Source organism: Polyergus mexicanus, unplaced genomic scaffold, assembly GCF_030449975.1.
Source record: "Polyergus mexicanus isolate NDT 795.1 unplaced genomic scaffold, iyPolMexi1.0 SCAF_14, whole genome shotgun sequence".
NCBI lineage: Eukaryota > Metazoa > Arthropoda > Insecta > Hymenoptera > Formicidae > Polyergus > Polyergus mexicanus.
In genome coordinates, this window is record NW_027223334.1 from 2,513,563 (window position 1) to 2,539,284 (window position 25,722).

Below are 25,722 nucleotides of genomic sequence, written 5' to 3' on the forward strand. Positions count from 1 at the left end.
TGAAACAAATATATTTTCGAGATTTTATTTGCTTTTTTCATTTAGGAAAAGTGACTAATATTACTAATCCTGTGCAAAAAAGTTTTCTGAAAATTTTTGATAAACAAGAAAAAATATATATATATATAATTACAACTTATATCTAAATTTATTATTTTTATACTGATCAGTAATAAATAACAATGTCATAAAACGAAGTACAAAAATCTTTAATTATTCGTTATTAAATTTTTTTTAATGTCTTAAATCTTACTAGATTAATGGCATTCACAGTTAAAAATTAATTATTGTAATAATCACTATAAAAAATGTCAACTATCTTTTTAAGATTACATTTAATAGCATGTTGCTATATATCCACTTTTTTATTTTTAATAACAATGATAGTGTTGACTAACTTATTCTCTATTAGTACCAAACAAACTTCTTATTTTTAACACTTTTCTTTAATTTTTATAGTTCATGCATTTTATTCTAATAGTATATGCACGAAATAAAGATGTCGTTTTGATCATACATATAATGATACATATATTTTATCCAAGATGTCTTGGATAGTTAAGTGGTTAATGTAATATAGTGGGAAAGCAGCACAGAAAAAAGTATTAATAGGATATTAAGAAAAGGGTATTTTTTGACTAATTAAATAAGTAAATTTAAAATATATAGTATACAAATATTTAGATTTCTATTCATACTCATAGCTATGATCACAAAATTCATCTTCAGATGTCGCATGAGATTCAAGTATTTGTCCAAGTGATATTTCCGTGGGGTCAGGTTCTTCTTCATCAAAATAATCATCATTATCATAAACTGTAACAAGAATGAAAAACTAATAAAATTAATACCTAACACTATAATAAAAATCAATCATAAAATAGAAATAGCCTAAAAATGAAAACTAGAAAAAGATTACACAACCGTTTTCGGACATATCTGCTGTAATTACATCCTCTGAATTAATTTTTTTTTTCATAGATTCTTCCTCCTCTTTTTTTGTTGTTTTATATGCTCTCTTTAATTGCTCAGTATTGGGTTTAATAGAGCGATATTTTTTCGATAGTGGAACCTCTGCAGTCTTCAGTGTAGAATTGCTTGTTACTCTATTTGAATGTAATAATTATTATACATTTGTCAATCGATTAAAATTGATTTGGCCAAAATTGTAAAATAATATGTACTAACGGGTTATTAACAGTTGCATCGTCTAATTCTGACATATTTGTTGCAAGTAACTCTTGATTGCTTTGTTGTTGATTATTTATACTTTTTAACACTTCATAATTTATCTTGGAGGATATTTTTTTTTCTTGCAGCATTTTTTCGATTGCTTCGCCTAAAGGAAAGAAGATTTAATAACTCAATAGTACAGGGTGTTCTCGACCATCCGTACACCTCTTTTCTTTCAAAAACTAAGCATTTTAGAGAAAAACGTTTTGAACAAAAATTATATGGTTTTAAGAGGTACATAACGTGGTGTCATTGATTTGACTTTGGATGGCATCGTTAAGATCAAGTCAAGGACACCTTTAATTTTTTAAGTGGAACCCCCTATTTTTTATTACATATTCTTATTACATTTTCTTATATCGAGAGCTTTCCAAAACACTATAATAAAGTATTTTTTCATTAAGTATTTTTTGAGTTATTTTGTATTTTAATCTGACATATTTTAATATAAAAAATTAAATATTTTGTAAAATATTTAGTTTTTTATAATCTTACCGTAATACTTTTATGTACAGAATAATGAGACAAATCAATTAGTATAAAAAATAATTGTTTTTAAGAAAATTATTTACAATATATTTTTTAAAACAATTATTTATTCTTTTTGCACTAATTGATTTGTCTCATTATTCTGTACATAAAAGTATTACGGTAAGATTATAAAAAACTAAATATTTTACAAGATATTTAATTTTTTATATTAAAATATGTCAGATTAAAATACAAAATAACTCAAAAAATACGTAATGAAAAAATACTTTATTATAGTGTTTTGGAAAGCTCTCGATATAAGAAAATGTAATAAAAAATAGAGGGTTCCATTTAAAAAATTAAAGGTGTCCTTGACTTGATCTTAACGATGCCATGCAAGGTCAAATCAATGACACCACGTTATGTACCTCTTAAAACCATATAATTTTTGTTCAAAACGTTTTTCTCTAAAATGCTTAGTTTTTGAAAGAAAAGGGGTGTACGTATGGTCGAGGACACCCTGTATATATACAATAAATATATCAATATATGAAACAAAAAATTAAAATAAACTTACCAGCGGTATTCGCAGGTGTTTTGTTTTTCCTGGAAACTGTCTTTCTTCTTTTCTTTTCATTTTTACCTTCTTCCTTCTCCTTTAAACGCTTTTCTTCTTTTTCCTTTTGCTGAACAAGATAATCAGCATTTACTTTGTTCCAAAGAGCAGATTTAGATTGCGATTCTTTTTCTGACAGAATGTAGCTATCTAATTCCTCGTCATCAATATCAGTTGTATAAATTTCTTCAGAAGACTAACAACAAAATTTCCTAATTATTTCAAATGTTCAATACATAATGTTATAGATTAACTGACAATATATAAGAACGAGTTTTATATTGTATTTTATACATTTAAAACATAAAAAGGAAAATAAGAAAAAAGTACTTGATTATATAAAACTAAAAAAATAATAAAATACTTATAATTTGTAATAAGATTATAGTTTATAATTATAATTGTAATTTGAATTCTCAGGACAAAAAAAAAATACTTACATTTTCCAAATTATTATCTTTTTCTTTTGGTTCATTTGAACGATTGTTCGTTAATATCATCGACGCTATATCCGGACCTGTACACGATTCATGAAATTACAAATTTGTATAATAATTTTGTAACTGACAAAATATATGGTAATATAATTTTATATAGATGCTTACCTAACTTTGTAATAAGTAAACTATTACTATTACTCTCATCTATTACATCATCTTGAAAGTTTTCATCAGGATCATCGATATGATTCTCAACATATTGTTGGATTATGTTCAAATTACTCTCCTGAATAAATCTATCTGCATCTTCGTTCTCTATAGAAGATACTGTAAAAGATGTTTGTAAGAGACGTTGTAAGAGATACCTCTATTATAGTTATAGTATAGTTATATTAAGTCTGTTAGAGTTACATAATATATTATGGGAAATATTCATTTTCACATAATCAGGTCTAAAAGATTTTCAAGTGACACATTTTGTCAAAGTTATGATCCTGACTTAGCAAACAGCGTTATATTAATATTATATAAGTACAATATAGAATTAAATATTACAGATAATATTATACAAATGTTACCAGTAAGTTACTGTGGTTAAATTGTAATTCCCCAATCATAAATATAACATGTAATATAACATATATATATATATAACATGTACAACACATGTTATATCGTTATTACATCGTAGTTACCAGAGATGTGTAAAATGAGTTTCCAATTAATTCCATTTAAAATAAAAAATGAAAAATACATATTTTTAAAATAAAAATGTTTTTAAATATTTATATTCTTATATTTATTTATATTTAAATTCTTATACTTTTTTTACTTCACATTTATTATATAGATTCTATCTATTAGATTATATCTTACTATCTCTATTCTTTTTCTTACATAAAATTGCATCTGTATTTTAGCATCATTGTGTGGTACATATACAGAATATTGACCATATCATACCTTTTGTGTGCAGCTAAAGTAAATGAAGCTGAGAAAAATCCTTTACTATTTTGCGATTTTCGTAATAATTATTGAGAAATTAATTAAAAAAGATCGACTAATTCGCGCGACTATAAGCGCGCGGTGAGAAAAGACCGCCTAATGATATGCGGAGAGTCGCTGGACGAAGTTTTGAAAGGAGCGCTCTATAAATAACAAAAGTTAAGTACGAGCAGTACATAACGCTGGATTCTCGCGTTCGTTTTGTGCCTCAATTACTTTAGCTTTAGCTTTTATTTGCCATCTTTTTTTTATTCCTTTCCTTTTAAATATATTTATTTTATGTATTTATAATTATATTATATAAAATTATATCTATATAAGAAAAAATTAGTTCTTTTGTATTTATAAAATAATGTACAAGATTACAATTACCATTCTTCCGTTTCTTTGCTTTCCCTGTTCTATAATCTTCCAATTGTTTATCAATTTCTGCTTGCAGTTCGTTTATTTCCACGTCTATGTTTTCTAACTAAAAAGACATTTCTAGAGTAGAAAAATTCTATATAAGATTGTCTTAAATTTAATTTTAGCTTTTTCAAGTAAGACTATATATTTTCCTTTCATGTAAGAAAGTAAGAAATACAATTTAAAGAAAAAACATCATACCCTTTGTAAACGTTCTCTATCCTTCTTACGTGCTGCTTTAAATGCTGGAGGATCTTCCTCTTCTAAATCCACTGTTTCAAATTCATCTAAAGTCAAAGCACTAGATGGTGTGTCGCCAAACTCCATTAACCTACATATATAAAAAAAAATCTATCATTACTATATATGTATATGTGCTACCATAGACAGAAATAACATATAAATATATCGAAAATACATTTTACCTCTTACGTAGAGTAGATTCATGTACCTTAACAATTTTTATAATGTCAGTAGGTGATCTGTTAAATTCATGCAATCGCGCAGCAATCAGTAAAGCTGTATGGAATAAAAATATATACATAAATACATATACACGCAAAAAAGTCTCCGAATAGCAAAATATTTTGAAAAAAATATTTTTAAAAAATAAAAAAATTTTAGGATATTAAATAACACATTCAAAAGTGTCAGAGTTTGTTAAGTGTGATTCTGAATTAATTTCCGAAAGTTAAGATCATCAAAAAATTTTCAACTAATGATTTCTATTTTTCATGCCAAACTTTTTTAGTGATTGTCGAGATATCGGTATGAACAGATTGATCGAACAAAAATCAATACTTTCTGGAGACAATTTTCAAAAATTCCATTGTAATCGAAAATAGACCCTTAACATTATAAGTCGTTGGATTTATCTCTTCAGAATTTATCGAGTGTCATTTTTGTTAGAGGTTTCTATTTGAAAAATTGGCATCTTCCTCTTGCCTCACTTCCCAATGTAAGTTCCGTAAATTGGCATGGCTCAATTCAAAATTGTCTATCCTGTTAATTATATCCTGCTTTTATTTTTCCGCTTAAGATATTTTACATAATATAGTCGTAATGGTCATAATAAAATTATTATGAAAAAAATAAACATGTCTTTTATTCTAATCGTTACAATTTAGTAAAATTACAGCATCTTGAAATCATCTCGACTAATTATAAGAATAAAAAATAAATATTGCTATTTGAAAATTTTTTGATAATTATAATCTTTAAAAATCTATTCAAGATCAAATTGATATGATATCATCATTAAATGAATTATTTAATATTTTGTTGATTTTTATATAATGTCACTGTATCCTTTTTATTGCTTCCTTATAGAGGAAATTTTGTTTTTCGTGACAAAATTTTTTTCCAGTTTTTTATACTAATGTGTTCAGAATGTTTCAAAACGTTAAAAAATCATATTTTTAAAAAATGTCTGTACCCATACAGCACAGAACATTGCAATTACATTGCAGTAATATTACAATCTTGCAAATTGCAATGTAATATTGTTCAGACATTATTGGAACATATAATTGTAATATTTTATGAGAATGTTACAGCAATATTTCAAAAACATTACAATAAAACAATTTTCGGTAATCGCTAGTTCGTTTGTTTACCGCTAGGCGGCGCGCGTTGCGTTATCTATCCCGCATTTAAGTTTTAGTGACGATGATTACATAAAGCTTGCAAAGAGCGGCTAATAAGATTAAAGATATAACTATTTTTATCAGTTTGATTTATCCGATACAATCCCAACACAGGGAATTCAGATATTGAACTGATTGTTCAGTAATCGGATACATAAATATCCAAAAAAGTTAAAATTATTCGTTAATTGTCTGCGTAAGATGTAAAATAGAGTCTAATATCTATATAAGTAAAATTTTAACTTTTATGAATGAAATTATTTAATCATTACTATTTTCTTAAACTTGTAAATTATTTATAAAATAGCGATGTTAACTAGATAACAGGAAATTCTTAAATAGTTTCCATTCCTATATAAAACCAAAAATTTGATAATAATTTTTTAATATGCACGATATTTCAGATTTTAATAAATAAACTTCGAGAATATATAAAGATATCCAAGAGAAAAAAAAAAAACTCGTAATTGCGTAAATTCACAATCTTTTTTTCTTATTTCTCTTGGATGTCTTTATATATTTTCAAAGTTTATCTATCAAATTTAAAGCGTTCTGCATATTTGTAGCAACGCATTTCAATATTACAAATACATTGCACCGTAACATTACTGTAATATTACATTGTCATATTTCTAAGGGCGGACATTTCAACGTTGCCGCAGACTTGCGGTAACATTGCAGAAACATTTCGCAATTTCCATGCAATATTACAATGTTTCAATGCAAGGTCTATGCAACGTTTTTGCAATCTTTCGGTGCTGTATAGGTATATGTTTGTGTGTACGGATTGACTGTGCACATTCTAACTTCCGCAAATTTTAAGATATCGGACTAAATTTTTTTACATGAATAAAATATCATTAAATTAAATGATGGTTAATATTGAATTTAATGAGATTTGATGAAAGAGTTTATTCTTTATGAAATTTTGAATTCTATTTTAAAATCTTTTTTAAATGTAAATCTTTGAATTTTTAAAAATATATTTTGTAATATCCTAGGTTGTATGCAAATTAGAAACTTGCACATGGCTTCTTTATCTTCTTACTTCGCTTACAAAACTTCTTCTATAAGAAAGCCAAAATTGAAAAACCCACTTGCTCTGAGGAGCTTTGTGAACGAAATAAAATAATGAGAAAGTAATGTGCAAGTTTCTAATTTGATCTTTTCAGAATATTTTGCCGTCTTGGTTTTTTTCAAAATTGATTCAAAATAAAATTTTTTACCTGCACCACATAGACCGGATGGTCTACGACCAATATGAATACTATCCTTGTTCATTCTCTGAAGTATTCTGGTTGCTGTTCTACCTACGGCATCAGTTTTATCGCCGAATTCAAGTTTCTGCGCAAACTTCTCGATGTATAAACAAGGATCTACATAAAACAGATAAAAATATATTTGTCATATAAATTCGTATTCTTTTCTTTATTTTAAATCACACGGAAAGTTTTAAATCCATTTCATTCGATTCCCAATTCAGCGACTCCGCCATGATGTTTTTCTCGCCTTCATCTTTTCAGAGGAGTAAAGAAGAATTTATTACAAATTTGTACCCTAATCAGTTTCATAGAAAAATAAATTTTCTGACGTACTACCATCTGCGTCTGACTCTTACTAGCCCGCGATTATTTAAAAATTAAACTTGTGGTTCTTTTGAAAGCCTTAATAATTTCTAAAATTTTTATTTTATTTTGACCTTTTTTCCAAAAAATCATTTTTTAGCGTATTGTACGTGTTTCCATCCATTATGAATATTAAAATTATAGTGAGATTCTCCAGAGTATCTACTCAAATTTGATAAAAAATTCCCTGATCCTGTAAATATTTTATTCAAAATTTCAGGTCAAAGAGAATATTTCAAAGATTTTTGGTGCAAATTTCTAAAATAAGATTTTTTATTATACGCGTTTTCTAATGCTTTTTATTTAGGAAGAAAAAAACATCCAATACATATTCTTGTACATAAAGAATATGTATTGGATATTCAATATTTTGTTAAGATCTTAAATATACAGGGTGACATGCAACGAGCGCCCACTAAGTATATAGCGTTATTCTTTATCAAAAATTGAGTCGAAAAGTCCAGAATCATTTTTTTTATAATACTTAATAAAAAAGTTATTATTAAGTAAAGTTTTGCCAATTAGCGCCGACCTTTAGGGTGTACGTCGGCCGTCCGCCTGATAGTAGATGAGCGCTCATTAACAATATTTTTACGCATCGTAATAATAGAAATAATTTTTTCTTGTATTAAAAATCATATAAAATTCTTCATATAAAATATAAAATAACTCAAGAAATACTTAATGAAAAAATATTTTATTATAGTGTTTTGAAAAGGTCTTAAGAAAGAGTATAAAAATATGTAATAAAAAATAAAGGTTTCTATTTAAAAAAAAAAAAAAAAAAAAAAGTTGACCTTGAAATAACCTTGAAAACCGTTACCTACAAACATTCCTATAATATCAACTTATGTCCTCCTTGAAATACCGCAACTTTTATTTTAAACATTTTTCTCTAGAAACAATATTTTTGGAGAAAAATTCGTTTCTATTTTGTCCACCCTGTAAAAATACTGTAAAAAAAAAAATTATTTCTATTATTACGGCGCGTAAGAACATTCTATGCTAGCGGCGGAGCCGCGACGGTCACGCACCCTACCAGCGCGCAGCTCACTGCGCCCGGCTAAAGATCGGCGCTGATTGGCCAGACTTTACTCAATAATAACTCCTTTATTAAGCATTATAGAAGAAATGGTTCAGGATTTTTCGATTTAGTTTTTGGTAAGGAATAACGTTATGTACTTCGTGGGCGCTCGTTGCGTGTCACCCTGTATAAACAGAGTCAGATATATTTTTAAACACATAATTTATTTGGCTTGTTGATCGCTTACAATATAAAAGAAAAATTATCATATAATTTTTCAAAAAATTCCCCGATTTTTTCAGATACAAAAAAAATCCATAAGAATTCTTGATTTTCCATACTTTTCTAGAGAGTAGACATCATATTTTCTTCATATTTTGACTGTAATTTGCGAATTAGAGTAGTTTATAGTTATTCCAACACACATACATATTTACATGTACAATATGAACACATGCACACATTTTCATAGTTTCTCATAATAGACACAATAATCCGTTCCTTGAAAATATACAGGGTATCCTAAACCGGTATACCCCTTTTCTTTCAAAAACTAAGCATTTTAGAAAAAAACGTTTCGAACAAAAATTGTATGGTTTTGAGGGGAACATAAGATGGTGTCATTAGTTTGACCTTGAATGGCATCGTTAAGGTCAAGTCAAGGACACATTTAATTTCTTAAATAAAACCCCCTATTTTTTATTGCATATTCTTATAGTTTACCTCGAGAGCTTTCCAAAACACTATAATAAACTATCTTTTCATTAAATAGTTTTTGAGTTATTTTATATTTTAATCTGACATTTAGATATAAAAAATTAAATATCTTGTAAAATATTTAGTTTTCGATAATTTTACCGTAATACTTTTATGTACAGGATAATGAGACAAATCGATTAGTGAAAAAAAAAAAAAAAAAAAAATTGTTTAAAAAAATACATTGTAAATAATTTTCTTAAAACAATTATTTTTTTATACTAATTGATTTGTCTCATTATTCTGCACATAAAAGTATTACGGTAAGATTATCGAAAACTGAATATTTGACAAGATATTTAATTTTTTATATCAAAATGTCAGATTAAAATATAAAATAACTCAAAAAGTATTTGATGAAAAAATAGCTTATTATAGTGTTTTGGAAAGCTCTCGAGGTAAGCTATAAGAATATGCCATAAAAAATAGGGGGTTCCATTTAAAAAATTAAAGGTGTCCTTGACTTGACCTTAACGATGCCATCCAAGGTTAAACCAATGACACCATCTTATGTTCCCCTCAAAACCATACAATTTTTGTTGAAAACGTTTTTCTCTAAAATGCTTAGTTTTTGAAAGAAAAGGGGTGTACGGATGGTCTAGGACACCCTGTATATAAAAATATATGTGGCAAGAACAAAATCACATATCTAGGCCCAAAATATTTTGCTGATCAAGATAAAAAAAAAAAAAAAAATTATATGTTTTGTCCTATTCTTCATTGAACGATTAGCTCTCATTGGACGTTCAATTGTTTTGATTACCCCACTTTTTTTTCTTTTAGATAAAAATAAAATTCCATTATGATCCTTCATTTCTTTGTTTTTACATCTGCAGACCTACTTCGCCATTAATTCTCAGTTTATTTTGATTATGTCTATGAACAAGATATTTCATTTTCTTTATTCTAAAATGGCAATCACACACAAATCTGTGTGCGTGCTTCGTGTGCCGTCTTTCTCTTTGTCGTTCGATATGTCTATCGACCGACGCGGCATCGCTGGCAGTGGCGAGTGGCGGCGCCTCTCAAACTCAAACAGCGTCTGTGTGCAAGAAATGGCGGCTGTATAGCGGACAACACACGGTGCTCTCGGACTCGTTCTGTGTCACACGCGCCGAGGACGAGTTACAACGCGACGAAAGATTAACGTCAAGCAAAACTTAACGACGATGGCAATGTCGAATCTGTACTCGAAGATTTCTACCAAGCCAATGAAGCGCTTTCAGGACAACATCGCAGTCAAACAGACTAATGCCTGGATGAACGGTGAGAGAGAGAGAGAGAGAGAGAGAGAGAGAGAGAGAAAAGAGAAAAACTGCTTTGTTCGTATGTCGCGCGAATAAGCAAGTTTGCTATTTATATATGTCGCACCTGATTTCGTGAGTGTGAATTTTTATTGTTTGCCGATCATCTTCAAAAAGCGCAAATCGTTCCAGAAATTCATATTTGTATGTATATAGAATGCACGGTAGTTGACATATTCTTATATTGTTATAAGAAAATGCTAATTTAGATTATATATGTATATGAGTTCATACAAGCAGATGCAGAAAATGGGCGCGTTGAGGAAACACAACTGTTGAGCATCGTCTTGTCAACACTCGACGTTGATTTGTTGGTTCTAGAAGTAAGAACCAATCACGTTCGATTGCTACTCAACGGTTGTGTCTCCTGAACGAACCCAATGTTTTTAGAGAAAAATCCACAGATTTACATAACCTGTACATAATTGATTATGTATTTCTCAAGCAGAAATAAATAAAAATCGATTTTAAGGATGTTTTTGGCTATACAATAGTAGCAAAAAAAATGTCAAAATTAAAAAAAAAAACACATTTCTTACGTTTGTACTGTTTGAAAAATCAAATAAATCCGGATTATAAAAAGGATTAAAGTATCAAAATAATCATGTATAATTTTTAACGTCTTCGTAAAAGAAAATAATTGTATTTAATTTTTTTTCTAATTTATATGACAAAAACTTTTGATCGTGAATACCCCTTGAAATCAACTGCAAGAAATAAAAAAAAACCGAGTAATTTGCAGAAAAAGAGAGAAGGGAAGATAATATTTTTCTACAATTTTTTAAATAAATAACCTTTAAACGAGTAAGTGAAAATTTAAATCAAATTCTGCATAAATATTTATTAGAATTTTCTTAATATATATGAAAATTTTTATTTCGCTGGCTATGTTTTTTTCTTTCTCGAATTTGTCAATAAGTGCTACAATACATGATTTTCAACAAGAATCAATACAAACTTGAAACTTAAATAATTTCCAAACCATTGAGAGAATTATATTCAGGTTTTGCATAGATATTCAGAAGAAATAGTAGTACAGTTTACGAAATTTTCATGCTTTTGTCAATGTTTTGACATATGACACATTTTGTACCTATTTTTGAAATATTAGGAATTTAACCAAAATTGTACAGAATGTTCTTACATATGTTCAGAAACTTATAAAAAAATCCTGAATCGATTCACTGAAGCGATCAAAAGTTATGACGATTTTAATTTGCAGCTATTTAACCCGAGATCTTATGGAAAACGTGTGACCACGTATTCAAATGGCCAAAACAAATGGAAATAATATTCAGAATTTGTTTAAAATTTACAGAAGTGTAGTTTATATACAGGGTGTCCCATTTTAAAGGACCCACTCAAATATCTCAGAAACATTGCGTTAAATCGAAAAATGTTTCAAACAAAAGTTGTGTGGCTTCAAAGGGGCCATAAGATGGTGACAATGATTTGACCTTGGAAAATCATTTGAAGGTCATGTGAAGGTCAACTTTAAAATCTTAAATAGAAACCCTCATTTTTTATTTAGTACTCTTGTAGCTTGCCTCGAAAGCTTTCCAAAACACTATAATAAACTATTTTTTCATTAAGTACTTTTTGAGTTATTTTATACCTTAATCTGACATATTTTGATATAAAAAATTAAATATTTTGTAAAATATTTAGTTTTCGATAATCTTACCGTAATACTTTTATGTACAGGATAATGAGACAAATCGATTAGTGGGGAAAAAAAAAAAAAACATTGTAAATAATTTTCTTAAAAACAATTATTTTTTTATACTAATTGATTTGTCTCATTATTCTGTACATAAAAGTATTACGGTAAGATTATTGAAAACTGAATATTTTACGAAATATTTTGTTTTTTTATATCAAAATATGTCAGATTAAAATATAAAATAACTCAAAAAGTACTTAATGAAAAAATACTTTATTATAGTGTTTTGTAAAGCTCTCGACGTAAGCTACAAGAATATGTAATGAAAAATAGGGGGTTCCATTTAAGAAATGAAAGGTGTCCTTGACTTGACCTTAACGATGCCATCCAAGGTCAAACCAATGACACCATCTTCTGTTCCCCTCAAAACCATACAATTTTTATTCAAAACGTTTTTCTCTAAAATGCTTAGTTTTTGAAAGAAAAGGGGTGTACGGGTGGTCTAGGACACCCTGTATAATATAAAATCTTTTTTTTTATCTTAGCGGAATCTCCAAGCAATACATCAGATTCGCCACCATCGGTAAGCCCCCTTTCTTCATCTATCGTACTACAACGCGAAGAAACCAATACGATAAATCAGCCATTGAGTGCTCCTGCATCGCCTTTGTCTTCCTTATCATCGCCTATAACTCAATTAAATTTACCATCACCCGGAGACTGCACTCAGGATCCTAATTGGCAAGCAACAAAACCTACAGTTCGAGAACGGAATGCGGCAATGTTTAATAATCATCTCATGGCCGATATCATATTTATTGTTGGCAGTCCAGGTACTTATATATTCTTTTTTTTTTACTATTACTTATGGAGAAAATGTTAATATTATACATTAATACCACAGGCCACACACAAATTATACCAGCACATAAATATGTTCTTGCTACTGGTAGTTCTGTATTTTATGCTATGTTCTATGGAGGATTACCAGAAAATAAAAGAGACATTGAAGTTCCTGATGTTGAACCAGCTGCCTTTCTCGCGCTATTAAAGTAAGCATAAGTTCAGAATAATTTGGAAAAAGCACCGATCACAAAAAGTATATCATCAGAAATTATTGGAAATATAAATAAATAATATGAAGCATATTATAGATATTATAGATTCCGAGATTTTAGAATTTTAATTTTTAGTTTTCTCTAGTTTATGTTACATGCTATATTATTTACCATTAAAAAAAGAGCCGAAACCAAGAAAAAATATGCATCTTCCATTAAGGGAAGAAAAAAAATGCAGAGTGATTCAGAAATACTGATACAAACTTTAGGAGTGAATTCTCCACATATAAATAAGAAAAAACTCCATATGCACATATGTTCGGTAATGCTTGGTTTATGAGTTATAATCGAAAGATTTCAACGACCAAAACTGATAGATTATATCTACAATGATACATGATCAATGTAATACATCTTCAATTCAATTGTTTATCTACTCACTTTGTTATCTCATAACATGCTCAAAATGTCCTCCACCTGCTTCAATGCACGTAAAGATACATCCGATCACGGATTGTCGAAAACTTTCAAAGATCCCATGACAGTTGCAAATGGTTTCGCAAGCATCTACGATTGGTGAAACGTTTCTTCATTTGGAATTTTAGTTACATAAACTAGAGCTTTTAAGCGTCCCCATAGATAAAAATCTAATGGATTTAGATCAGGCCATGGTACTGAATTGAATGTAATCTTTCGATTATAACTCATAAACCAGATATTTAACCAGGGCATATGTTTATATGACACTTTTTTCTTGTTTTTGTATGGAGAACTCACCCCTAAAGTTTGTTCAAGTATTTTTGAATCACCCTTTATATATCCATATTATTATAATATACTTTTTTCAAGGTATATGTATTGCGACGAAGTGCAATTGGAAGCGGACACAGTTCTGGCCACATTATACGTTGCAAAAAAATACATAGTTCCACACTTAGCACGGGCATGCGTCAATTATTTGGAAACGAGTTTGACGGCGAAGAACGCATGTTTACTTCTGAGTCAGTCTCGATTATTCGAAGAACCTAATCTTATGCAACGTTGTTGGGAGGTGATCGATGCACAAGTAAGTCAAACCCAAAGGTCACTAAAAGCTATTGCTTTGAATGACAAGAGTTTGGACGAGACGCTGGAAGATGATTCGGGTTCTTCCAGTGACTCAATCAATGGTACTTCAAGTTTACATTCTTGTGCTTACGACAGTAAATTCGATCATTTTCTATATCAAAACGCGTATCGCAATAGTGGATTGAGCGATAACAATTGCGAACGTCTCAAGGGCACATTATCGATGGTGCCGCATTGCTTGAGTCTCTCGGAAAATGACTGTTGTACAAACATCCTCGCGGATGAACATTTATCGTTCTCACTTTTCCGAACGCGAAGTGAGCCTTATTTTTCGGATAACAAATTGGATCATGTTGAGGTCACCCAAAACATCACATATCAAGATAATTTAATAGATGATTATGAATGTGGTAAAATTAATCGTAACGATGTCCTTAGGGTAGCAACGAATACTAATCAAATAATCAGCTAAGTGAAAACGGATAAAAAGCAACAGATTTTTATATATAAATGTATTGAATTGTTTTTAAGTATACGATCACAGATTATTTACAAAGAAATATTGTTTAAATTCCCTTTACAAGAATTCAGATTAGCATTGCAAAATAATATTATTTAAAAAAATATAAATGTTTAAATGCTTTCAAGAATATATTTATAAAAATAAAATTAATAAAAATGATAAACAAAAGTCGGCAAAATATGTAGAGCACATAAGCTTTATTTTAAGTCAAAAGATGTTCAAATTCATATGTATAATAAGCGATATATATATGTCGCTTATACACATCTTTTGACTTAAAATAAAGTTTATATGCTCTACTTACTGCGCCGGCTCTTATTTGGCATTTTTATTAATTTTATTTTTTTTGTAATCATTTAAAAACATTGTATTAATGTTTATTGTCTGTAGGATATTTTCGTCTAGTTAGGCTACACGCACACATACACGCACACGTACACACACGTACGCATGCATGGATATACATGACGTGCATATGTATGTATATAGAATGTCGCGGAAAAATAATATATCTTCCGAGATAATTTTGACTTATATTTGTGTTCAATTAGACGCAATTCAGATATAAAATACGATTTATAGAACATTTTTCTGTATATATATATATATATATCTTAAGCTCATTAAAATAAATATTTTTAGGGATATAATATTTACAAACACACACGTACACACAAAACTAAAGATTGTTATTACAATATTATTCATACACAAAGAATTGTGCTAATATATAGTTATCATTAAATGCCAATCACATGTTTGGATAGATTTTATTTACTCATGATGTTTTAGTATCAATATCATAAATTTATACGCTAATATAATATAATTATATAAAAAATATATAATTTTACATATATGAATTATATATTAATGTGTTCATTAACAATACATTTTTTATCTTTAAAAAAAAAAAAAAAAAAAAAAAAAAAAAAAAAAACTGCAAACCTTTATATACATACTTATATATTGTTTATTATCATTTTTATTAAGAGCAGATTTATAAAACGTTACATTAAGTATGTAATAATTAAATAAGACAAGATAATTTCAATAAAATGGCTTTTTGAATAAATAGTAGAAATGTTATATTTTATGTACAACACTATAATAAACTAGTTTTGTAGCAACATACGAGATCCTCTAATACATTAATATAAAATTGTACGATTAATGTATATCTTGTTAATTTTTTCCATTTTTATGCATCAAGCCTTTATAATTATACTATTTTATAAATTAAATTTTATATCATTACTTCTATAAAAAGATTTTACATATACATATAATACTTCAATATCCATTCATAATGCAAATATTGATACAATTTCTATATTAATATAAACAACATTATTGTAAGCATAATACAAATTAAATACAAAAAACAAAAATGTTATATTAATTCAGAAAGATTTTATCTATTATATTAAATCAATTTTAATGCATTGCAAGAATATTATATGACAATTAAATAAAATAAATTAATACATATTTTGATAAAAGATATAATTGTTACATACATAATTGTAAAATTATACTTAAACGCGTAAAAAACGTATAATTATGTATATAATTCTTATTAAAGAAAATTAATAAATCATATATATTTTTTAAGATAAATTTTAGATTATAAAAGTACAAATAATAGTTATCGAAAAAATAAAACTAGTAATAGCAATGTATGACATTGAGCTTAAACATTATACAAAAACTATTGTATGACAGGCAGAAATGGCATTAAGATCCGAGGGTTTTGTGGACATTGACATTCATACACTCGAATCTGTCTTATCTCGAGAGACACTAAACTGCAAAGAAATTCATATATGGAATGCTGCATTACGATGGGCTTCCGCGGAATGCATACGGCAAGATCTTGAGCCTACTCCGGTCAATCAAAGGCAATTATTAGGTAAGAACAGAGAATGCTTACACATATACACCACACACACACACACGCGCGCGCGCGAGCGCGCAATCGCAATTGTTATTTATGAAAATATATGTTTCTGAAATTATTTTAAATACAAAATGTGAAAATGTAAGGAGTACAATTTTTCCTGTTATGTGAAACTTTTTATTAACAAAAACAAATATTAAACTATAAATATTGAAAAAACGAAATATAAAAAGCACATAAATTGTTCAAAATAACGGTTGACAGTAATATAGAGTAGCAACATTTGGATAACCGCTACGAATTAAATCTATATAATGTTTATAGTATACATTTTTCATTTAAAAATGTTCTGGCTGTACAATAGTAGCAAAAAGCTCGAAATTTAAAGATCGTATTTCTTACGTTTATACTGTTTAGAAAATCAAATAAATCTGGATTGTAAAAAGGATTAAAGTATCACAAAATAATATAGTTTTTAACGTTTAAAAAAAAAAAAAAAAAAATTATATATATATATATATAGTTGTAATTAATATTTTTCCTAATTTATAGCAAAAACTTTTGATCGTGAATATCCCCTGAAATCAACTGCAAGAAAGAAAAAAAAGTAATTTGCAGAAAGAGAGAACTTTTAAACGAGTAAATGGAGATCTAACTCAAGTTTTTCACAAATATTTATTAGAGTTTTCTTAATATATATAAAAATTTTTATTTCGTTGGCAATATTTTTATTGTCAAATTTGTCAATGAGTGCTACAATGTACGATTCTCCATAAGAATCAATACTAACTATAAACTTAAATAATTTCCAAACCGTTAAGAGAATTATATTCAGGTTTTGCATAGATATTCAGAAGAAATAGTAGTACAGTCTACGAAATTTTCATGCTTTTGTCGATATTTTGACATGACACATACATCCTTAAAATGATTTTAGAAACATTCATTTTTTTAATTCGTATAACAACTCATAAACTTCATAGTTCATGCGCGCGCGCACATATACATATATATATATATATATACACGCACGTTTATATCATATTTTTGTTTGAAACATTTTATCGATAATGCAATATTTCTGAAATATTTTGTATTATTGAAAATGGAATACTTTGTGTATATGTTCGTATATGTAGGCGCGCACGCATATATATAGATAAGATATCCCATTTACTTACACACATACATACATACACGCACATAAACACACAAAATTCATTTTTGAAAAAAATAGTTTGCAAACAAAAGTTGTAAAGAAGATATCTTATGATCAACGTAGTTTTACTTTAATAATAACTTTCAAATTTCTAAAACGTTTCTATTGAAATAAAATTTTGTCGGCCATAAGATATGTTCTTTATAACTTTTATTTGTAAACTTTTATAACTATTTTTTCGAAAGTAAATAGTTTCAAAAATATTAGAATGTTAGAAATATAGTTATGTACAATTTAAAATAGATCTCAAATGTGCATGTATGCGTGTGTATAAATGTATCTATCTTTTTTTAGGGTCTGCCTTATATTTAATTAGACTTCCTGCTATGAATCTGGAAGAGTTTGCAAATAATGCCGCACAGATAGGAATTTTGACACATCAGGAGACAATTGATTTGTTTTTGCATTTCACAGCCAGTAACAAGCCACAACTTTGTTTTCCTATCAAATCACGTCAAGGACTAAAAACTCAAGTAAGTAAAATTCATATTATGTAGAAAAAATAAAAAAATGTATTTCCCTTCGGTTGCATTCGTATTATGTTGTTCGATTTTTGAGAAAAAATTATAAAATTAAATGAATATCAATAGTGTAGTAGGCTCCGTGAATAGGACGCCTGATCAGTTATTAGTGACATATTAATAGTGCGTATGTGTGTGTATGGATGAATATTTATCTTTAAAAAATTTCCATAAATTATGTTGACGACTCGCATCGAAAAGGAGAGCAAATAAAGAACGAGCGTACTGAGTCATTATCAAAGAGTTCTTCCAGGTTCTTACGATTGAATGTATTAACTTTATCAGATAAACATAACAATAAATACTAGATTTTTCGCTCATTTGTTCGTTTTAAGCTTAGGAAGATGAAAATTTAATGTCCTTTAAATATAAGAAAAGCATATTCTATTCACAGAAACTACTTATCTATTTCTGATAACTATTATATCGAGCAAATTTATATGCATTGTATTATCAGTATTATTAATGATAATCAATTCCATATTATTTTAGTTATAATTTTGAATAAATGATTATCTCTGTTATTCGCAGGTTTGTCATAGATTTCAATCCTGTGCATATAGATCAAATCAATGGCGATACAGAGGTCGTTGCGACTCGATTCAATTTAGCGTTGATAAAAGAATATTTGTAGTGGGTTTCGGTTTATACGGAAGTTCGTCTGGTGCTGCAGATTACAATGTTAAAATAGAGCTCAAAAGGCTCGGGAATGTTTTGGCAGAAAACAATACTAAATTTTTCTCCGACGGTTCGAGCAACACGTTTCATGTGTATTTCGAGAATCCGATACAAATAGAACCAGAATGTTCGTATACAGCAAGTGCAATATTGGACGGTGGAGAGTTGAGTTTTTTCGGTCAAGAAGGTATGTCGGAAGCGACAGTTGGCAGTGTAAATTTTCAGTTTCAATGTAGTTCCGAAAGCACTAACGGTACCGGTGTACAAGGTGGACAAATTCCCGAATTAATTTTCTATGGACCGCCGTCCGATGACTGACGGAAAATTACAACGGAACATATGGTTTAATTAATAGATTGCAACGAAAAAATATTCAGATTATTCGTTGCAATTCTGCCAAATCTTGAAACGTGGGAGAGAACGTGTATTCTATAGGTACACTCTATGAACTGAATATTCAAACTTCAAATTGAAATACTTCTTAAATATTCGATATTCAAATTATATCAAACGTAAAAGTACATTTATGAAATTTTAAAAGACGATACTCGAAAATAAATAATAGAAGATAGTATATAATATTTTCAGAAATGTAACTGGTATCGAGTTAATTCACAAAAAGCAATTTCTTCTATTGTAGATATAGTTAATTTAAAATATCGATGTAAAATTATAAGATCATTACATTAATGAGCGAAATTATTTCTAATAGAGAAATATTCTCAAGTTTGATATTTCATATATCCCTGTTATAAGTAATTTATTAATTTAATATATATATATATATATATATATATATATATATATATATATATATATATATATGTAAGAAATTGTATTCATTGATCTTTATATAATTTAGAATACAAGTTAAATATTACTATATTTTGTTATTACTAATAATTATAAATTTCTTAGAAAATGAGATCAAAGCATAATGCTAAAAGATTTTTCAATATGAAGAATAGTAAAATTTTAACATATTCGATATATTACTGGCTAAACGATTGTTCAGAAATAATAGAAAAATAATGATCTATTATATATAATATTATACAATCTCAAAAAAATAACAATTAATAATTATATTTAAAATTAGATTCGTGCGCTAGTTAATTTAAATTTTTTATTACAAATTTTTTTTATATTTTCAAAATTTTATATATTTGGTGTTTAAAATTTGTCACCGGCATCATTATTTGTATTATAGAAACATTTAATTGTATATAAATGTTTAATTGTATATAAACATTTAACTGTAACTTTGACAAAATTTTCGATATTTCCTATCCTTTATTTGTTAATTTATGTAATGATGGAAAACATTGCATCTAATTTTTTATACGTATCTTTTATATGCTTGATTATATACTTTTATTTGATTGCACAAAAAATTTGATGGTCCTTTTGAGTAAAAAACATGATTGTTTAAAAATTGTAAATATCTAGAATAATAATATAATGTAAAGAAAAGAGATGAATTTCTAATCGAAATATCACAAACTAAACACTTATAAAATTAGTGTCTCTCTTTCTCTGTCCCCCCCTCTCAATATAAAAAATATAAAAATTTTATATGAAAATGTTTTATATATATATATATATATATATATATATATATATATATGTACAATATCATATTAGGCCGTTAACAGCGATGCTAAAGATGATGCAAGGATGGTCATATTTAAGATGGGCAGAATATATCATGTTAATGTATCATAGACTTTTATTTATTATATTATATTGCTAACACGGCTATATTGACATTAGCCGTGTTAGCGATATGTAGTTGTCTAGTATGATATGTAGAAGTCTGTGCTATATAAGGTAATTCAGAAATATTTGTCTAAACTTTAAGGGTGAGTTCTCCGCACATAAACAAGAAAAAAATGTCATATATACATATATCCGGTAATACCTGGTTTATGAGTTATAATCGAAAGATTACATTCAATTCAGTACCATGGCCTGATTTAAATCCATTAGATTTTTATCTGTGGGGATACTTAAAAGCCTGTGGGGATAGTTTATGCAACTGGAATTGCAAATGAAGAGAGGGTTCATTAATGCATCTTAGATGCCTGCGAAACCATTTGCAATCGTTATGGGATCTTTGAAAGGATGTAACAATCCATGATCCAACGTGTCCATGCGTGCACTGAAGCAGATGGAGAACATTTTGAACATTTATTGTGAATTGTAAGTAGATAAATAATTGAACTAAAGATATATTACATTGGTCATGTGTCATTATAGATATATTCTGTCAATTTTTGTCATTAAAATCTTTCGTTTATAACTCATACACCAGACATTACTGGGCCCATGTGTATTTTTTTCTTGTATATGTATCGAGAATTCACTTCTAAAGTTTGTGTAAGTATTTCTGAATCAGCCTGCATATAACCCAATATATTTTGTCCACTTTTATGGCTATCTTTACATCATCTTTAATATTGTTGTTAGAGGTCCATAATATATAGAAATCTGTGACATCCAATCAACAATAAGTAATTCCTTTAAAAAAATGTAATTATATTCATCTGTGCATTGCTATATTAAAAAAAAATGGGGTCATTTTTATGACAATCATTGTTTTGTTATTCAATTTTTCTCTCTACCATTTTTTTGCATTGTTAATTAAGAAAATTATAGTAAACCAATTATTATAGATTATCCTGTATGTGTATATGCAGGGTGTCCTAGACCACCCGTACACCCCTTTTCTTTCAAAAACTAAGTATTTTAGAGAAAAACATTTTCAACAAAAATTGTATGGTTTTGAGGGGAACATAAGATGGTGTCATTGGTTTGACCTTGGATGGCATCGTTAAGGTCAAGTCAAGGACACCTTTAATTTCTTAAATGGAACCCCCTATTTTTCATTACATATTCTTGTAGCTTATCTCAAGAGCTTTCCAAAACACTATAATAAAGAATTTTTTTATTAAGTACTTTTTGAGTTATTTTATATTTTAATCTGACATATTTTGATATAAAAAATAAAATATTTCGTAAAATATTCAGTTTTTGATAATTTTACCGTAATACTTCTATGTACAGAATAATGAGACAAATTAATTAGTGCCAAAAAAAAAAAAATAATTTAAAAAAATACATTGTAAATAATTTTCTTAAAAACAATTTTTTTTATACTAATTTATTTGTCTCATTATTCTGTATATAGAAGTATTACGGTAAGATGATCAAAAACTAAATATTTTACGAGATATTTAATTTTTCATATCAAAATATGTCAGATTATAATATAAAATAACTCAAAAAGTACTTAATAAAAAAATTCTTTATTATAGTGTTTTGGAAAGCTCTCGATGTCAGCTACAAGAATACTAAATAAAAAATGGGGGTTTCCATTTAAGATTTTAAAGTTGACCTTCACATGACCTTCAAATGATTTTCCAAGGTCAAATCATTGTCACCATCTTATGGCCCCCTTGAAGCCACACAACTTTTGTATGAAACATTTTTCTCTTCCGGGCTTGGTTTTTGAGATATTCGACTGGATGGATTAAAATGGGCCACCCAGTATATATATATATATGTGTGTGTGTGTGTGTGTGTTAAATACAGAATTAAATTGTATCACAGAAAGTACCATAATTTATTTTATTATATATATATATATATATATATATATATAGTTATAATATTAAATTATACATATATAAAAATCTGATATTAGGAGTAAAATATCTACCATGTACAAAAATAATGATTTCTTCATAAATTGCATAATTGATTAATGCCAATATAATTAAATAACACAACAAATTTTAAGAACTATGCCTCTATGTAACAGAGTTTAAAAAAAAAATTATGCTTTATTAATCAAGGCCATGTTCCAAAATTCACTGCCTACTGAAAATCTATAGTTCACAAAGTAACATATATTATAGATTTTCAATACAGACAGTGAATTTTAGAACACAGCTCAGATTTAATCCAAAACAAAAGAAGTCCCAAGATTTATGTAAATAATTCATTTATCCATATAATAAAACTGATTATATAGTAAATAATAGAATAACAAATCTTTTATTTGTTTTATATATTAACATAAAAAATTATGTTCTTAGATTTAGAATCTTATATAATTTATTGAAACATGTAACTATTAAGTTTATTTAATTCTCAGTATTGCAATGAGATAAATAAAAAATATTGCTAGCATTTTAGCACAATATGTATCAATTAGTACTTATACAGTTATCAATTATTACATATAAAATTATATCATATGCAAGTTGCTTACCTGCAAAGACTATGTTGACACCAAGGGCTTGTGTAAACCGCAGATATGTCCGTCCAAGTTCATAAACACAAATATGAAGAATATCACTGATGTCGATAAGCATAATAGGATGAAGAACTATATAAATTGTTAAGAATTTATATCTCTTTTACATTCTTTTTTCTATATTTCTTTATATATATTTATACTTTATATGACTTAATAAACAAATTCAATTGCACATTAATGCAAATCAACTGTACATTAAAGACAATTTGTACAAACATATAACAAAAATAGAAAAAAAAATAAAAGTATTAAGTTCTATATTAATCTTTTGCATTATTGTAAATGTAAAGGATACGTGTATTGTTTCCATGTCGACAAGTAATATACACACAGGCAGCCTGGTTATGTACCTGTTTTCTCCCACGTGTTAAATTACGATCTAAAGCCATTTTATAAAATGTCACAGACATGTTGATATCATTCTCGTCTAAGCTAAAATAAAAATTTTTAATTATAAAAATTATTTAAGAAATAAAACTCATGCAATTATGGGCATACATCGTAGAAATACAAGAAATTTTTACCCTAGCTGCAGACCAAGATGTATTATACCTTTCCTGGCATTTTCTATGGTGTTTTTTCTGGATTCTTTTTCATTGAAGTAACCTGTAAATTAAAAAGATTTTAGCTGATTTTTATATTGTAATCTTCAAAAGAAGAAAAAAAAAAAATTATTTAAATAACTTACGTGCACCAAAGTTTGTAGCACCACCTGTGCTATCATTAGGGACAAAGTATTTAGGCATTATTTTACCCGAAGATGATTCCTCAAAAGTTGGTTGACTAACAATAACTGAATCCTCTAATACAAAACCACATTCCATACAAATAGCATCTCCACGTGCAGGATCGGTCTCAATATTTGTAGACCCACAATTACGACACTTGTTTCCAGACATCTGTTACAATAATATAAACATATAATAAATTTTTGTTCATTATTTATTGTTTATTTCACTTCACTTATTACAAAAGATTCATTACAAAAATTTCCAATAAAAAATACTGACATAAAATAAATCATTTTCTATCTTTATGTATGTCTATTTATTATTTATTATTAAACATGATATCACGATAAACAGATTATATATATAATCTCATCAAATTTTATTAATTTTTCCATTAACTCGCATTTTATATTACATTGTTATATTAGAATATATGATCTGGTTAAATTAATTCCAATACATAAAATTATAACAAAATTAATTTTTGTAAACAAATTTTGTAATATAGAAACCTAATATTTATTAAACATGAGCATTACGAAAATGTACATTACATTATTGTATTTTACATACCTTTGATAATTGTATTTATCAATACACAACAAACTTTTGCAAAGTTAATATCAATAGTCAATATTCACCAAATATTGCAAAAATATCGTTATATATATATATATATTTCTTAAATCGTGAATAAATTACACACAATTGTAAATACATCAAACAACTAAGTTCCTTGACACGTGCAACTCCTGAGACACGCAACTATAGTGAAAAGAAATAGTGACATAATGAGAGGTGAGGCCATAGACATAGTATATCTAGACCATAGACATAGTATATCTAGACCGAGCGTTTGCCTTTATTTAAGGAGTGGAGATAAAGACGCACGTAGAAAAGGACATACTCTGTTTCGTGTCCCTTGCGTTCTTTCTCGCTCGCACAGAGCATAACGCTCTCTTTCGTCATGCTACGTAATCAGAGAAGCGTCAGCCAATCAGCAAGCGGAACGCCATTGTCACTTCTCTCAATTCTATATATCTATGGTTAAATCGGAACGACTTTCTATGCAGTTTACGCGCTTCATGTGTAACTCTGAACGGACCCCAAATGTTCACTCCTGTCAGTAGGTGCGTTCAGGAGACACAACCGTTGAGTAGCAATCAAACGTGATTGGTTTTTACTTCTAGAACCAACAAATCAACGTCGAGTGTTGACAAGACGATGCTCTGACGAAGTTGTGTTTTCTGAATGCGCCCATTCTTTACTCAATGGTTTAGTTTCCACCGAAGTCGTCAATCCGATTCTGTTTCGGTGCGCATCGAATTTAACGTACTGTTTCCACTAAAAGTAGAATAGAAGCGAGGAAGATCGATATTTCAGTAGAGCTAACTTAACTTTTGCTTGTAAATGTAAATAAACAAAATTCTTGACAATTTTTTTGTTAATTTTCCATTTTGATAATTAATACGAACAAACGGTAACTGTTACGAACATATATAGATTATATAT

General features: G+C 27.9%; 2 protein-coding genes across 2 annotated transcripts; one reads left to right on the forward strand and one right to left on the reverse strand.

The window, feature by feature from the left end:
* Window positions 1–283: 283 nt before the first annotated feature.
* Brf (Brf RNA polymerase III subunit) lies at window positions 284–24,963 on the reverse strand. Its single transcript, XM_070306977.1, has 15 exons — window positions 24,784–24,963; window positions 24,168–24,378; window positions 24,004–24,085; window positions 23,775–23,911; window positions 23,432–23,548; window positions 7,043–7,192; window positions 4,596–4,689; window positions 4,372–4,501; window positions 4,138–4,234; window positions 2,926–3,087; window positions 2,761–2,837; window positions 2,282–2,516; window positions 1,189–1,339; window positions 925–1,106; window positions 284–816 (listed from the first exon to the last, which is right to left on the reverse strand). Exons 2-15 carry the CDS (start codon window positions 24,376–24,378, stop codon window positions 689–691), a joined length of 1,953 nt encoding a protein of 650 aa, XP_070163078.1. The 5' UTR covers window positions 24,784–24,963; the 3' UTR covers window positions 284–688.
* On the forward strand, window positions 10,241–19,898 carry Lute (BTB/POZ domain containing protein 3 lute). The gene is made up of 7 exons (XM_070306978.1): window positions 10,241–10,487; window positions 12,734–13,021; window positions 13,093–13,240; window positions 14,096–14,312; window positions 16,563–16,749; window positions 18,251–18,429; window positions 19,009–19,898. Exons 1-7 carry the CDS (start codon window positions 10,391–10,393, stop codon window positions 19,471–19,473), a joined length of 1,581 nt encoding a protein of 526 aa, XP_070163079.1. The 5' UTR covers window positions 10,241–10,390; the 3' UTR covers window positions 19,474–19,898.
* Window positions 24,964–25,722: the final 759 nt, after the last annotated feature.

What these genes read in the sequence shown, in the direction of transcription:
- Brf (XM_070306977.1), bottom strand. Translation starts at nt 24,378, where the DNA reads ATGTCTGGAAACAAGTGTCGTAATTGTGGGTCTACAAATATTGAGACC. An exon ending in TGCTACAAACTTTGGTGCAC is followed by an intron (nt 24,086 to 24,167) that starts GTAAGTTATTTA and finishes TTTAATTTACAG; the next exon opens with GTTACTTCAATGAAAAAGAA. An exon ending in CATCTTGGTCTGCAGCTAGG is followed by an intron (nt 23,912 to 24,003) that starts GTAAAAATTTCT and finishes TTTTTATTTTAG; the next exon opens with CTTAGACGAGAATGATATCA.
- Lute (XM_070306978.1), top strand. Translation starts at nt 10,391, where the DNA reads ATGGCAATGTCGAATCTGTACTCGAAGATTTCTACCAAGCCAATGAAG. An exon ending in ATTTATTGTTGGCAGTCCAG is followed by an intron (nt 13,022 to 13,092) that starts GTACTTATATAT and finishes TTAATACCACAG; the next exon opens with GCCACACACAAATTATACCA. An exon ending in GGGAGGTGATCGATGCACAA is followed by an intron (nt 14,313 to 16,562) that starts GTAAGTCAAACC and finishes ATTGTATGACAG; the next exon opens with GCAGAAATGGCATTAAGATC.